Here is a 15,108-nt window from a genome sequence, read left to right as displayed (position 1 = left end):
TTTACTTGTTGTACTATGATCTATCATCTGAGTGAGTTGCCATCAAGGACAACCCCTGTATCATAGTGCTAACAATCATTATAAAATGAACATAAGATCTACCCTTGGATACCCATGAAGAAGGTGATGACTATGCCTTGCCCTTTTCTTCTTAGATATAAAATGTAAAATATAAAGAGAGATGGACTCATTGTGGAGTTACAATATATATTATGTCCTAAATGATTGCTATAGGATCTTCTACTTCCTCCATTTTGCTCAAAATATCCCACTCCTTTTCTCTACTCGTCTACAAAATAGTAAATCAATACACTTTGAACAAAATTCATTTATTTCCTTTAAACCTAGTGTTAACATGCTTGATAGCCATCTAAGGTTGGGCTTAGGCTTTTTGCATGCCCTAGTTGCCAATTAAGGGTAGGGCTTTGGAACTTCTAGAATTTTTTTTAAGTCTACATGTGACTAGCTCTACATGTGTGAGTAATGGGTGTTAATGTGTCATCCACTTCTATAATGGTCAAAACATAGGTCAACTTGCGTGAAATTTTTTTCTCTCAAATAGACTCTAATTAATATGCTCTTTGGATTGTTGGAAATCTCTTAATGAGTAAAACGATGTTGAACTTTATGAACTTTCTTTCAAACATTAGCCCCTTAAATAATGACTCAATGCTTGAAACAAGCTCTAGATGATTTACGAAACCAAATCACTAAAATAGGATTTGCCCCTAAAGTGGGTTGGACAAGTCCATGGCTCTAATTTTTCCACTCAAAAGTACCAAAACGCATGAAAAATTATATAGTTATCCACTTGGGATCACCTTTGACCTTAAAATCTCTTAATTGCAAGTTTATTAAAAATTAAAATGGCATATTCTTGGTTTAGGATTTCATTCAATGTTAATTTATCTCCTTGTACAAAAAACATATAGAAATCTATTGCAAATAATATAACAATCCCACCTTGACAAAAACTGTGAAACAATACTAGTTCATGAAGTATCGCACACACAATGATTTTCGTCTTCCACTTTGGTGTCAACATTACTTAGAAATGCATATGCGTGTTAGATAACCCATTCTTCATGATTGTTGCCTTTGTAATATTTCATGAAGTATTGCACACACAATGGTTTTCCTCTTCCACTCTCGTGTCAACATTACTTAGAAATGCATATGCATTAGATAACCCATTCTTCATGATGGTTGTCTTTGTAATATTTTTTTTTTTTTGAAGTGAAAGATTTTATAAAAAGTAATGTCTCTTTTTAGAAACAAATAAGTATTCATTTAATTGAGCAATATGATTTTGTCTAACAAATCTAGCTAAACATCTCACAAACCATTGCGAAGGTATGCAAAGAAGATCACACACAAAGGCTGTATCAAATTTAAAACATAAAACTTTAAATTACACATCATCTTAACAAATAGTGGAAAATTAAGACTGTGAGCTAGTAAATACTAGTTCATCCATATCAATTAAATGGTTGGTAAACACAGAGAGACATCACTCCGTAATAAACATCAATACACTTCATCGTACATCCAAAGTTGCTAAAATTATAAAAACAACTAAATTATAACTTTGTTGAGCCCAGACCTGCTCTCAAGAGATGTGGTAATGTAATGTTTAACATTTTGACTAAGTCAAAGTACACAAAAATAAAATAGAATAAAAAGATTAATGTAATATAAATATGTTAATTAGGTCAAAATAAAATAAAATAAAATAATAAAAATTAAAATTAAAAATAACCTTATAATAATAAAAATAAAAGTGGTCCATGGTATTGACCTATGGTATTCATATGGAATGTAGCCAATTTAAAAGTAGAAATTAAACCAGCATAGATCCATCTTAACTCTAGATCTATCAAGTGCCTAGAGGGATCAAATCTCTAAATATGCAAACATAATAATAATAATAATTGTGTGGAGAGGTGCTTTCTAGCCAAGTATGGAAGAGATGTTGTAATGTCTTAACCTGTAAACATTTTGACTTAGTCACATTAAATAAAAACTAAATTAAAATTTAAAAATAAAAAATTAATAATTAAAATACATTTATATGACTTGGTAAAATAAAAATAAAAAATAAATTAGATTAAAGAAATAAAATAAAATAAATAATTAAAATAAAATTGAGGTAAAATAGTCAATTTATCGTTGGTAGTTTCTTAACTCCAAATCTACAAGTGCCGATAGAGATCAAATCTATTGAGGTACAAACTATTTTTAGAGTGAAAAGAGATTTGATCTCTCTGGGAGCTTGGTAGATCCAGAGTTAAGATGAATCAACATTGACTAAAATTATTATTATTAATATTAATGATAAAAAGAATTAATATATAAGTCAAACATATATACATTTTAAAAATTCACTTAAGAAGATTCTTACCATAGATATTCTTAATATGAAAATAAACTTTGTTACAATACCATATACCAATACCATGACTTATTAATACTACATGCCCAAAAAATTATAATTCCTTTTATGTGACACTTGTTCATCTGTCTTTTTATTATTATTATTGAATTTAATTAACAAGCAAAAAAGATATAACTACTTTGGAAATAATTCTTAGCTTTTGATTTGCATATAATATTAAAAATATTCTATGGATGTTATAAACATAGTCTAACTTATAGACAAATGGTCCTTTTTAGAGCATTTTTGTTGTTAATTTCAATCAAAATTTCACAAAGATTTTTAGAAACTAGAATTTGGTGCTAATTCCATTTATACATTCAAAAATGTATTTTAAACAACAAAAAATCACAATCTTGTTTGAAATTTTATTGCCCTTAGAAAATGCTATTTCTTCTATAAGTTAGACTATGTCTAAGTTAAATCCCTACTTTCCACCTAACATTAATGATAATAAAATTAAAATTTTAAAATTTTTATTATGAAACACAGATGCATATCAACGTAATTATTCTTATTTAGTTTTTTCATAATATTATTTAATTTAACCAAGTTAAATGAGACAGTCCATCCGTTTTATCTAAATCCAAATTAGTTTTTTCATAATATTATTTAATTTAACCAAGTTAAATGAGACAGTCCATCCGTTTTATTTAAATCCAAATTGTGTTTGGTTTGTTTGTTTTTTCTTGGTTTCAAAATGGAATCACTGTTTTTTTCCATTGGAAAATTGAATTTTTTAAGAAAAAATAAGATAAAATAAAATGAAATCATCATAATAAAAACTCCGAACTCTCAACTTAAACTCAAGTATTTTAAACAAGGCTTGAGGTCTATCTCGACTATCTTGGACAAATCCCTAATTTCATCGCTTGTGCAATGGCCATGTTCTGCAACTTCTTTGCTTCATCCTTACGATCTCCTCTCCATCGACTGGCGGCTGCCGCTGCTGCAACACCATTTTCACGGATTGCTGTATTAAGACTATCCTTGCTTTCTACATATACTGTTGCTAGTAATGGCAGGCTCACAGGCTCCCCAGAAGCGGAGACCGCATGCCCCGTGTCAGATTTTTTACTCAATGACATTGGGTTGTGCCAGTCTGAGGTCTCAACTATGTTTAAAATAAAGCCAGCCTTGGTCAGAACAAGATCCACTCGTACGCCACAACAAGCGGTTCACTTCCTGAGAGCTTCAGGATTCACAGAATACCAGGTAAGGAAAATCATTACCAGATTCCCAACTATTCTTTGTCTCAACGCTGATCGGAAGTTGAAACCCATGATTGAGTCGATGAAAACGTTGGGCCTTACTGCACAAGAGTTCGGAAATGCCATATCCCGACAACCGAGATTGCTTGGCTGCAATCTAGAGAAAACTCTGTCCCCAAACATCCAGTATGTTCGAAACCTGTTCGGATCAGACACTGACGTATCCAAGGTTTTCAAATGGGCATCTGAGATTTTAATGCTTAGTAATGGGCCTGAAATTTTGGAAAAGAGATTGAAGCATTTGGCAAGTTTTGGCGTCCCGGAAGATGATATCAAGGAGTTTGCTAGGAGGAACCCAATGATACTAAATATTTCCATGGATAAAGTGCAGAAAAGCATGGATTATTTCATACATGCCGCAGGGCTTCCTGCAAAGTTTCTTTTAACACATTCTAAGCTCATGTTGTGTAGTTTGGAGTTTAGAATCAAGCCTCGTCACAGAGTTTTGAAATCTATTAGTGCAATGCAACCCTCGAAGCATCTTCCTAATCTCACTTATGTTTTTCTTTTAAGTGAGCAACAGTTCCTTGAAAAGTATGTGAAATGCAGTTCTCATGCCACAAAGTGACTTGAAATTTACAGTGGCAAGCCAGTTGATCTTGACGTTATCCAATGACAATGTCCTCTTCGAAAAGACTGTAAAGTTCAGGATTGGATTGCATCATATTGCTCTTATTCAATGTGAGAAAGAGATTCAAGCACATTAACCAGGGGATCATCAGACTGTTAGGATCCAGTGTGATCCCTCTCGCTTACATGAGTATAGAGTGAGAGTTAGTATATACAGAAGACAATCACGTTGGTCATGACGCAGTCAGTCCAGGCCAGGAGTTTTGTTATAGTGAGTTTATCGTTTCACATCACAATCGTAATCAACAAGCAATATTGAAGGATACTCAATTGTAATACAATTGTGGAGAAATGACCTCTGGGGTGTATCAGGTAATGCATTTTGAAAGATGAAGAGAGAAACTCTGATCACAAGAGAATTTGTTGTTTGCTAGTAATGTTGCAATTATTCTGCATTGTTCCTCCCTTTTAGTCATGACAAGGATAGATGTGAAATTTATACTTCTGTTTAAGTCATGGATAACGGTAAAACTAAATGCTCAAATCCCACATGCAAATGTAGGACTTTCACAGTTCTTATATTGTTTACAGTGGCATGAATTGTTTGTTTCTAATCAGCCATATCACTAAAAGTTAACTGGAATCAATACATATCTTAAATCCAAGCTAAAGATTGGATACTATTTATTTACTACTGATATGCTGAGTTGAATTTAAGCAAGACTCTCATGCGTGCTTTGTCATTTCTATTTCTTTGCTGGGGAAAATTTTCATGGCAATGAATTTTATTCCTGCTATCAATAACTATCCTAGTGATAGTGGAATGAGATCCTCTTCAATCATGCCTATTGTTAAATATAACTCTAGTCACTATGCAAATTTGATTGCACTGCAATAATTTCTAATGCATGTTTGACTCCGCGAAGAATCATTGGTGCCTTCCTTTGTCTCGATTCTTAATGTCGTTGGATCCTTAGCGTGGGTCCAACAAATATTAATAAGAAGTTTGTCCTCTTCTTCTTGCACGGTGCCTCCCAAATGACCTTCTGGATGAAATTCTACCTGTAGGGTTAGATGCAGAAGAGATGACTCTCCCCGGAGAAAAAAGGATGGGAACCATTTAGTTTTTTGGACTTATAGGGTTTAAACTAATTACAAATTTCTTCTTGCTGTTTTCTTTGTATGATTTTGAATTTTCAGTGTAACATCTACTGTGAGGTATGCAGCATGCTTATCTGTAAGTATCCGTCACGGAAGTGTTCTTTCCCCTTAGGATGTTGCAAGATGTATTCTAGAAGCCTAACAGATCAAGTTCAGAAATCTCAGACTTTAAAGGACGAGGTAAGGCAGAGGCAATATTTCTCGTAACTGGTACATTTTTGTTACCTTTGGCATTTTCATTGCTTGATTGATCTATAAGGGCCTTTTTCTTAAATGTTTTGTAATGTACCAAGCAAGCCTTCTAGCTATTTAGAGCAAAATTATAACTTCTTCAAACAAATGTTTCCAAAAATGTTTCCATTGGGCTGGCTTTTGCAGCCCAATGGATATTAAATCTGGAACCAATCTATCAGTTCTTCAAGTATTTGGCCCTCCTGGATTTTGCAATATTTTGGCCTCATAAACCGCTGTCAATGCACAAGAGATTCGGCCTCATAAACCATTGTCAATGCACAAGTGGTTCGGCCTTATAAGCCCACTGCCAATGCACAATGAACCCAGTCTCTCTTCACATATATAACTTGCTCTCTGGCTGCTGGGATTTCTGAAGAATTCATGGCAGTATGGCTCTTGAAACCCTTGGTCCACCAGAAGGAAGAATACGGCTCCAAGTATGAACAACTGAACTCTATATAGGCTATTCGATCTGGCTTCAAATACCGGAAGAAAGTAGTTCTCAGCCTCTCTATAGAAATCTCGGCCTCCTTATATTCTGCAAACAATCTTTGCTTGGGAATAAATTTTCTTCCTTGAACAATTCTGAAGCTAACAAGAAATTGGCTCCCCAATCCTTGTACTTGGCTCTCCTAGGAAATATTTGCACTCAGCCCCTTGGAGTAGGATGAATATCCCTGCAACACTGAATCACAATGCTAACAATCACCTGCAGCAAATCTCGTCAGATCTTCAGAAATAACAATGAAGAAGAGATCCAACTAGGGTGGCAAATAATGTCCACCAAAGATGGAAGAAACCTGACTAGGGTGGAAAGAAATCCACCAAAGCTAGTGTGAGGGCTTCACCAGAAACTCTCGGAAGTGAACTCACTTGAGCTCCTCACCAATAGCAAATGATATGATGGAATAGAATGATCAGTCATTGAGCTCCAACCTCTTTTTATAATCTTTTGTTGAGAATTCTCCCAGCTTCTAAATTTTTTTTAATATTATTTTATTGAAAAAATCACCTTTCTCCACTTAAGTGATTTTTTTGCCCTCTTTAAATAAAATACCTTTGTCCCTTTTTATTATTTACTTTTTTATTTAATAATATCAAAATTGGGTAAATTTTCCATAGATCTCCTATATAAATTTTCCTTCTAGCTAGCCTATTGAGAATAACTAAGCAAGCAGAGGTTATGTCTCCAGCTCATGAGATAGGGGACATTACATGTTCTGCAAGTTTAAGATAAATTTTGACTTCTTCAGTTGTACCATAATCTTAAGGAAAAAGATATTCCACTGTAACATAACTGAATGGGATAAGGATATTCGGTTGTAACACAATCTTGGAGAAACTACTCCCTGAATTGCATCAAGTATCACATTTTTGAATTGAGAAAAAAGAAATTAGCATCACTAGTTTGATTGCTAGTAATTTTGCAACTATCATGCACTATTTCGTTTGCTCGTAATTTTGAAACTATCATTCATTGTTCCCTTTCTTTTCGTTGTGAACAATGTTATCAGAACAGGACCAGAGCCGGCCAGTCCGATTGATTTGGGGTCAAACCGGTCCGGTTCGAGGTCTGGAACTAGAAATGGCTGGTTCGGTACCGAACTGGTCTTTCGTCACTGGATCGGTTGGTTCCGTACAATTTGACCAAAGAAGTTTTAAACACAATTTTCAAATTTTGTTTAAAAAAACCAAGAATTTCTGAGTGGGACAACCTAATATTCAAGCCTATGGCCTTGGTATTGCTATGCAATTCACGGTAATGTTAAATTCTTAAAGTAAAAGTAAAATGATTTAAGATGTTTGAGAGTGGTTACGACTTCATTGAATTTCATATGGAAAAAGTAGAATTTTAGATCTCACTCAAATCCAGTAGATTGACAGTTTTTCAGGGTTTCGGGATTGGGGGGATTGCAATGTTTCCATTAGATGTTGACATGTATGAGGGAATGAAACTAGTATTTAATCAAAAGCACCAAACCCTCTATGTACCTTGATGTTAGTGGCATTGGTTATTGAACTCCTCTATCATGACTGTACTAAAAATGTACGCATCACTCAAACAGAATCTTGACTTGACTTGCTATGTTTTTCTATCTTATTATAATGCTTAGAGGGTGATATTGATGACAAAGATTCCAATATAGTCAATGATTTTGATAATATGTAGGTATTTGTTGTAACATTATTTGTTTTGGATGCCAAAGACCATCTAGAGTTTGTTTGTTATTCTATTTTCGGTTTAGAGATGGATTGCACTTGATGCTATTTTGGTTATGTGCACCCTTACATGTTATATAATATTATGAATGAGAACATTTGCGTATTTGTATTAAATGGTTTGGATTCATATGGATGCACATGAATATATATGTTTCTTTAAAATTTGAATGTTTTATGTGTTTTTAGTCAACTGGTTTTTTGGTCCAGGTTTTTTACCGGTTTTGGTTTGGTTCCTGGTTCAGAGGGTTTTTCAGTTCAATCACCGGTTTGGTTCCGATAGAGTTGATTGTGAGTTTGTTAAAATGATAAATGATGCTATTTTGGTTATGTGCACCCTTACATGTTATATAATATTATAAATGAGAACATTTGCGTATTTGTGTTAAATGGTTTGGATTCATATGGATGCACATGAATATATATGTTTCTTTAAACTTTGAATGTTTTATGTGTTTTTAGTCAACCGGTTTTTGGTCCAGGCTTTTTACCGGTTCCAATTTGGTTCCTGGTTCAGAGCGTTTTTCAGTTCAATCACCAGTTTGGTTCCTATAGTGTTGATTGTGAGTTTGTTAAAATGATAAATATGAAATTTTTATTTTGTTTAAATTATGGGTAACTTGTAAAAGTAAACGTTCAAATCTCATGGGGCCAAATATAGGGGATTTTAAATTCTTATATCCTTTACAGAGACATGAATTGAATTGTTTGTTTCTTGATCAGCTATTGTTTTTTATGAGACTTAGTCAATTAGTATTGCCGCATTAGTAAATATGGCCATGCATTTAGTGGTCGCATCACACAGCCTTTAGAAACTTTTTGTTAATTCTTTTCACTCTACGAATACACCTGCTATGTTAGTAGCTAGCAAAGACTAGTCTAGAAATACGGAGAAGGAAAATAGACCGGTAAACTAATGTCTAATAACACCGAAATTTCAAGTATCGAGCCCTCTAACAATTACTTCCAGCTAGCTATAACTTCTCACAGTTGAAAGAGTGTTGCTTGTTTTATATATTTTCTAAAGCTACCGCTTTTGCTTTTTATGTTGCATTTGTAATAGGAGAAATTGCCGCTGCTTTTGATTTTTCTGTTGCATTGTAATAGGAGATATTACAATGTAAGGCAAAGACCTGTTATTTGATTTTGGTACAAAAATATCTTGTAGAAAGTATACAAACCTTAAAACTGCCTTGAAGTCGACCTTCCGATAAAGTTGTCCCAAAGACTCTTGATGTTAAATAATGCACTCATACATTCTCCCTGCTTATTTAATGTTTGCTATTGAGGGCTGACACTGACCTGTCATTTAGTAGCACGGTTAAATCTCTTAGCAATTTTGCCTCAAAACCTGCTCTGCGGGGACCATGGACTACAACAGGCTTAGATTTATCCTCTGGCACAATGTTTTCCATACATAAATCTGAAAGTTCAAATGCTAAAAGGACAGAAATCAACAACCAAATGGGCAAGAGAATTTGTGATTCAACTTTTGGAAAGACGGAGTCAACGTGCTTATTAATAAAACCTATTCTATCAATATTTACTTTAGACAGAGGGTGTTTAGAACTCTGTGGTGAACTGTCATAAACTTCTTTCCTTAGTTGTCAAGCAGTAATTGACTGATTATAAATATTTGAAGCGTGTTGCAGGTTTTGTTTTGCTCAAATTATAAGGCAAGAATAGGTTTCCAACTCTTGAGCTTTTTCAAACTGTTCTGTCTTCTATAGCATAATTTGTGCCTTTATTTCTTTTAATTATAAGATAGGTTGGGCAGCTATATAAGATTGTAATGTTATTAGGTGTGTGACTTAAATGCAACACTATCTGCTGGGAATCTTCTAGATGTAGGCCACCAACGGAACTCACAATCACCTCTTTCCAAATAATTCGGCAGCAAAGATATTTCTGCATGTGGATACTCTTGCACCCTCCGGAGAAATCTACCACTAATACTGATATGTAATATACAACTTAGTGATATGTAATATACAACTTTACAGGTATAAATTCGAGAGTAGGAAAAACTTTGGTGTGGCTTTTGATTGTTCAATCCAGTGTTTTGCACCCCATTTGTGTTTTTTCTGATAGTATCAAGCATTGAATTTTACGGGCATGTGAGAGCTTTGCTTACATGCCAGTCCTGAGAGATCAAAACACATATGTGAACGTATTTTTGCCCAAATAGGATTTTAGAACGTGTATTTGTTAACCTGGTAAAGTGTGTTGTAACTTGTGTTCAGGTGTATGGAGTGTGCCCTTATTTTGGCTGGTTTCTAGCTGTTGTTATGTGAAAATTTCTTTTGTTGTGTTGTTAATGACTTTTCTACGTGAAGTGGATATCTTTTATTATTTCCCACCGTAGCATGATTGTGAAAAGCCTTCAAAAGTCTCTTTGTTCCCATGGTAGACAGAGATGGGGAAGCCTGTCAACAATGTTGAGGGCAATTATGTGGCTAATAACTTCCTGGCCATCCAATCCTTCTTTGGACAAATCTACTATCTATTATTGAGTGTGTGTGGTTTCCTAAAGAGCAAAATTCTTATGATCACCACACAAGTATATACCAGATGGCATTTTGGTCCTAATTATGGAAATTTAATCATAGAGTTTTGTGTGTAAATGCCACATGGCTATTTTGCTTGGGCAAATATCCCTGTGGGCTAAGTATAAAACCCCTGGACATGGACGTGATCTTTTCATGTGTTTGCTAAATTGAAATATATGTAATGCAAATGCACTTAGATGAATAGTAATAAAATAGTCCATGGCACTGTGGCTCAGAGTAAGGAGGGACCATGATGTGACAAGAGGGGAAGAAGAGGACTCTGTTAGGTAAATAATGCCACCACGTGTCTTATGGTTCATTTCTCCATTTTTCTATGAACAAAATATATATACATGCCTTTCAACACTTCAAGAGTTATAGGTTTTCACCTCTTTCTTCCAAAAAGACCCAGAAGGGCTTCCTATACTAAATATTACAGTCATCTGTTAGCATTTTATTCCTTAACCTCTTACTATACTAAATATTACAGTCATCCATTGGCATTTTATTCCTGAACTTGTGGCTTGTAGCACCAAAAATTACATTCAATACATACCTATCTTGGTCCATTTCTAGGCTTGGAAAAACTTAGACATTTAGATGTACTAATATTAACATGGGACAAACTTCCATTGTCTGACTTTGGATATAAAGATGGAGAAGTTACTGAAAGATTTTTTCCCTAAATTCCTATTCAAAGAGTATTTCTTCTTGTATGCATAATGCTTTTTTAGATAATCCGTGTGCTTGCTCATTGGTTTTTTTTTTTTTTTGTAGATATGAGAAAAGAAATCTGAAAACTTCATTTTTACTTATAAAATTATGTGCATGTTAGGAATAAGTACCAGATTTACAATGTAGCTTCGGACATTTGCCATTTAAGGATCAATTTTGAATACCACATGACCGGTAGGTTGTTTGTTCTTTTGTCAACTGCAATAAAAAAAGCAACTATAAAGCATAAACTTAGCTGTATTGTTTTTGTTGTAGTGTTTTCGAACACATAATTTTATTAAATAAAGAAAACCTAATTACAATAGTAGTGAGTGTCAAATTCTATTTACCTTACATAACCAAATTCTATTTCAACATAACCAATAACCAATAATGATGTAATAATCCTAGAAAGTTTTTGAAGTCTGAATAAACTAATAATTGTATTTATTTGTTGTTCATTGAATATTTAGTTGATTATGTAAAGGACATTTATCATACTTAATGGTTATTGGTTATGTTGAAATTGGTAGCTTGGGAGGTACTCCAAACTCTAGGAGACAGGGTTATGGAGGAATTGGCACCACAAAAAGGCTGTGGGCTAAGAACCCAAGGTTGGGGTCTTGTACCCAAAGGAGTGCGCCCAAAACTAAGAAGAGATTTGATTATTTGACCCTTGGAAATGGAAGAGCACCCTTAAAGGAGCAAGGGGTTGCGAAGAACACCAAGAGAGGAGTTATGGTTTAAAAGAAATTAATTTTTATGTGTTTTATGTGGGTTTGCAAAAAGGTTTCATGTAGGCTTGACATGAAATAAGCTCCTAAGGGCTAGTTGTTGTGCACCCTAAGAAAACATATAAATAAAAGAGAGGAGCAACCTCATTTGACACATCTTTAGTGCAAGGTGTCATGGAGAATACCTCTGAGGCAGTCGTAGCTCTAAGAGGCATGGTGAAGGAGAGAAAAAAAGTATGTTTTGGGTTTGTTTCTCATGAATGTTTGGGACAATTTTGAGCAAGGATAAACCAAAGAGGAAGAGGAGAATTCTGGATGGTTTTTGTGCTAGTTTGGAGGTCTAATTCTCTGATTTATTAGATCGAGATTCTTCTGTTCACCCGGGCACAAGACTGAGTTGTTCTAGGTGTCATCTCGTAGTATGAAAAGAGCAGCAGGAGGCTGACATTAGAGAAATTTTGAGGTCTAAAATGAGTCTCAAAACAAAATGTACAACAAAAATCAACTTTATAAGAACCAATAGGATTCAAGATGATGATTTCAACCATGGGGTATGATTCACCATTTTTGGAGTCTAAAATGAGCCTCTATTTTTTTAGCTCGTATTTTCAACTTAACTCCCTACAGTTTTACTCAATTTTCGAGTGGGAGCACTCATTGGATGTGTAATTTAATTCTCCGTCCAAGGAGTACCCATGGTGCATACTTTTGATGATCCCTACTACATGAAAATGAGAAATACATGAAAAACGTGATTGCATTCACATTTTTCGTGTAGCAAGGTCCATCGAAAGTATGCAACAAGGGTACTCCTTGGATGGAGAATTAAATTCCACATCCAATGAGTGTTACCGCTCGAAATTTGAGTGAAACCGTAGGGAGATAAGTTGAAAAAGTAGTATTTTCTTTTTTCCCTCTAAAATTTGATGATGTAATCTAATCCTATTTTATTATTAACACTATTATTTTATAATATTCCTGAAGAGGCCCATTTAAGACCTCAAAATTTCTCTAATGAAAGTGTCCTAGAGTGGAGTGAAGGAAGGAGCTTGCAGAAAGAGGGTTAGCCACAGTGATTTGAAGGTAGTTTGGCACAAGTTCGTGGGGTTGTAACAACTATTACATAAGCCTTAGGTAGAGGGCCAAATACCTCAGGAGCAAGCACAAAACCATGGATAAGGAGGGCATAAGGAATCTGTATAACAAGGTATGTTTAGCCTTACTGTTTTGATGTCTAGCTAGTGGATGGTTATCCTAGTTTTGGGCAGTATTTGGAGCAGTCAAAAGGAACAATTTTGGTAGGTTTGTAGTGGCTTGCTCCAAGTCCTAAGTACAACCTCTTGAAGGACAAAGCAGTTGTTAGAACTGTAGAAGAAGAGAGGTAAAGGGTTGACTCTTTGAAGGACAAAAGAAGGCAACCGGTGGACCAATTGTTGAGCCCAAGTTTGTTGAAAGAGAATGACATCTTGCAGTGATATAGGGCAATCCTCCATGCCCTAGGTTTTCTTAATTGGAGTAGCACGAGAAGACAATAGAGGGAAGAATTCCCAAGAGGTGAGGATTAGTAGTGGGTAGTCTAGGAGTCGTTCATAAACGGAGTTGTGAACAACTCACAAGGAGACCCTATGAGTTGGATTCATTGAAGGACTAATGATCAACTATAGGGAAGATTGGAGACGTGTTCAGTGACCTATAGGACATGGATCATTGATAGAGGTAGAGTTGCGGGTTAGGAGTAAAAACATTGAAAGATGTGTCAAGACACGTGGATTGAAAGGGATGCAGGGCACCACACCAACAAGTAGGTCAAGAGTTGTCTTGTTCAGGGTAGATTAGTTGTCGAAGGATAAACACCAAACCCTAGGTGTATTCCTTGTATTGGTCATTGTATGAGGGCCATGATCCCTGGTACAAGAGCCTAAGACTATTGTATTATAGATTTATAATAGAATGAATTTGGGTTATTGGAAAATTGTAAAAAGCTGTATATTTGTGCATGTGTTGATTTATTGTTGTATTTATTTCACTATGCAAAGTAGTTTGTTGTGGCATTTGAGTTGGTTATGTAAACCTAAATTCTCCAGTGTCATGGAAAAATAATAGGCTAGGGCACCTCTGTCCCCTTGAATGGCCACAAACATCATTTACGACCTCAAAATGGCCCTTGAAATTTGGGACCTAAAAAAACTATAAAAAAACTGCTTAGAAGATAGATAACTATTGAATTAGTGGAAGAGGTAGGTGACCATTGAAATCCACTTGGATCAATTCTCCCCCCTTACGGAAAAATGGTCTCCTTTGTGTCAAGTTACCTCATCATATGGGGAAACTTCTACTGAATTTGGCTCCTAGTGAGTCACTAGCCTTGGTGAAGAAGCTACCTTGCTTTTACAATGTGATAGAGATGTATGTTCTACTGGCAAGTGTCCATGATTCAATCTATTGTAGCTTTTCAATGTAGTTATGATTAAGTTCTATGGGGCCCTATTACCCATTAAAAGTGGGCAACCCATAAGAGAAAAATTTTCTCCTCATTTGACAACCAACTAGCCAACAACCTTGTGATGGTCTTCAGATAGCATTATGCCAAAGTTCTCCATCTATTTCTTTGGTTAGTCATCTTTCCCATGTAAAATTCTTCTTGGAGGAAGGTAGGTCATTTATTAACATATGCTTAATGTACTTTAGCAATCACGTGCTTTCGTTTAATGTTATGGTTATATTAATATGAATCACAGAGCAAGTTAGATGATTGATCACTCTTGATTGTATCCTTGTTCCCACACTCCACCTAGGAGGTTAGCCTTTGACTCTAATTTTGTGGGACCTCCTCTAATGCTTTATGGTTTAGGAAGGGAACTACTGGGGGTGCACTAATTGATATAGCGTGTCCAGGGTAATCCAGGCTTACCACTTTCCATCCTTCCCTATTATTCGTCTCTATTGATTGATTCCTACTTACATCATTACACTTATGATGATAGAGCCACATTTTCTTGTATCATGGTTGTGTTTTCTTCCTTGAAGTCTTTTCCACTCCATGACCACCTTATGGCATACACTATTTATTAATGGGTCTACCTAGGATATGCCACTTCCCTTGGGGGTTGTAAACACCTAATAAAGTTGTTGACTTAATCATCCCTAACATAAGCGAGGTAACTTGTGTTACAAATCCTGAGCTAGTTAGACATTTGAAGTTGTCTTGTGTGAAGTATATA

The 15,108-nt window shown here is 35.0% G+C and overlaps 1 protein-coding gene across 1 annotated transcript; it reads left to right on the top strand.

Annotated features, from left to right (window-relative positions):
• The first annotated feature begins 3,246 nt into the window (after nucleotides 1–3,246).
• Nucleotides 3,247–4,708, top strand: LOC149222703 (uncharacterized). Its single transcript, XM_089385589.1, has one exon. The coding sequence runs from the start codon at nucleotides 3,314–3,316 to the stop codon at nucleotides 4,271–4,273; it is 960 nt and encodes a 319-aa protein (XP_089241715.1). The 5' UTR covers nucleotides 3,247–3,313; the 3' UTR covers nucleotides 4,274–4,708.
• Nucleotides 4,709–15,108: the final 10,400 nt, after the last annotated feature.

The sequence above is a fragment of the Pinus tabuliformis genome, chromosome Q, assembly GCF_031772625.1.
Source record: "Pinus tabuliformis cultivar Carrire ecotype Pingquan chromosome Q, CPIR1, whole genome shotgun sequence".
In the NCBI taxonomy this organism is placed as follows: Eukaryota; Viridiplantae; Streptophyta; class Pinopsida; order Pinales; family Pinaceae; genus Pinus; species Pinus tabuliformis.
This window is presented reverse-complemented; position numbering and strand designations above follow the sequence as displayed.

Excerpts from the sequence above, each read along its gene's own strand:
- LOC149222703 (XM_089385589.1), top strand. The coding sequence starts at position 3,314 with ATGGCCATGTTCTGCAACTTCTTTGCTTCATCCTTACGATCTCCTCTC.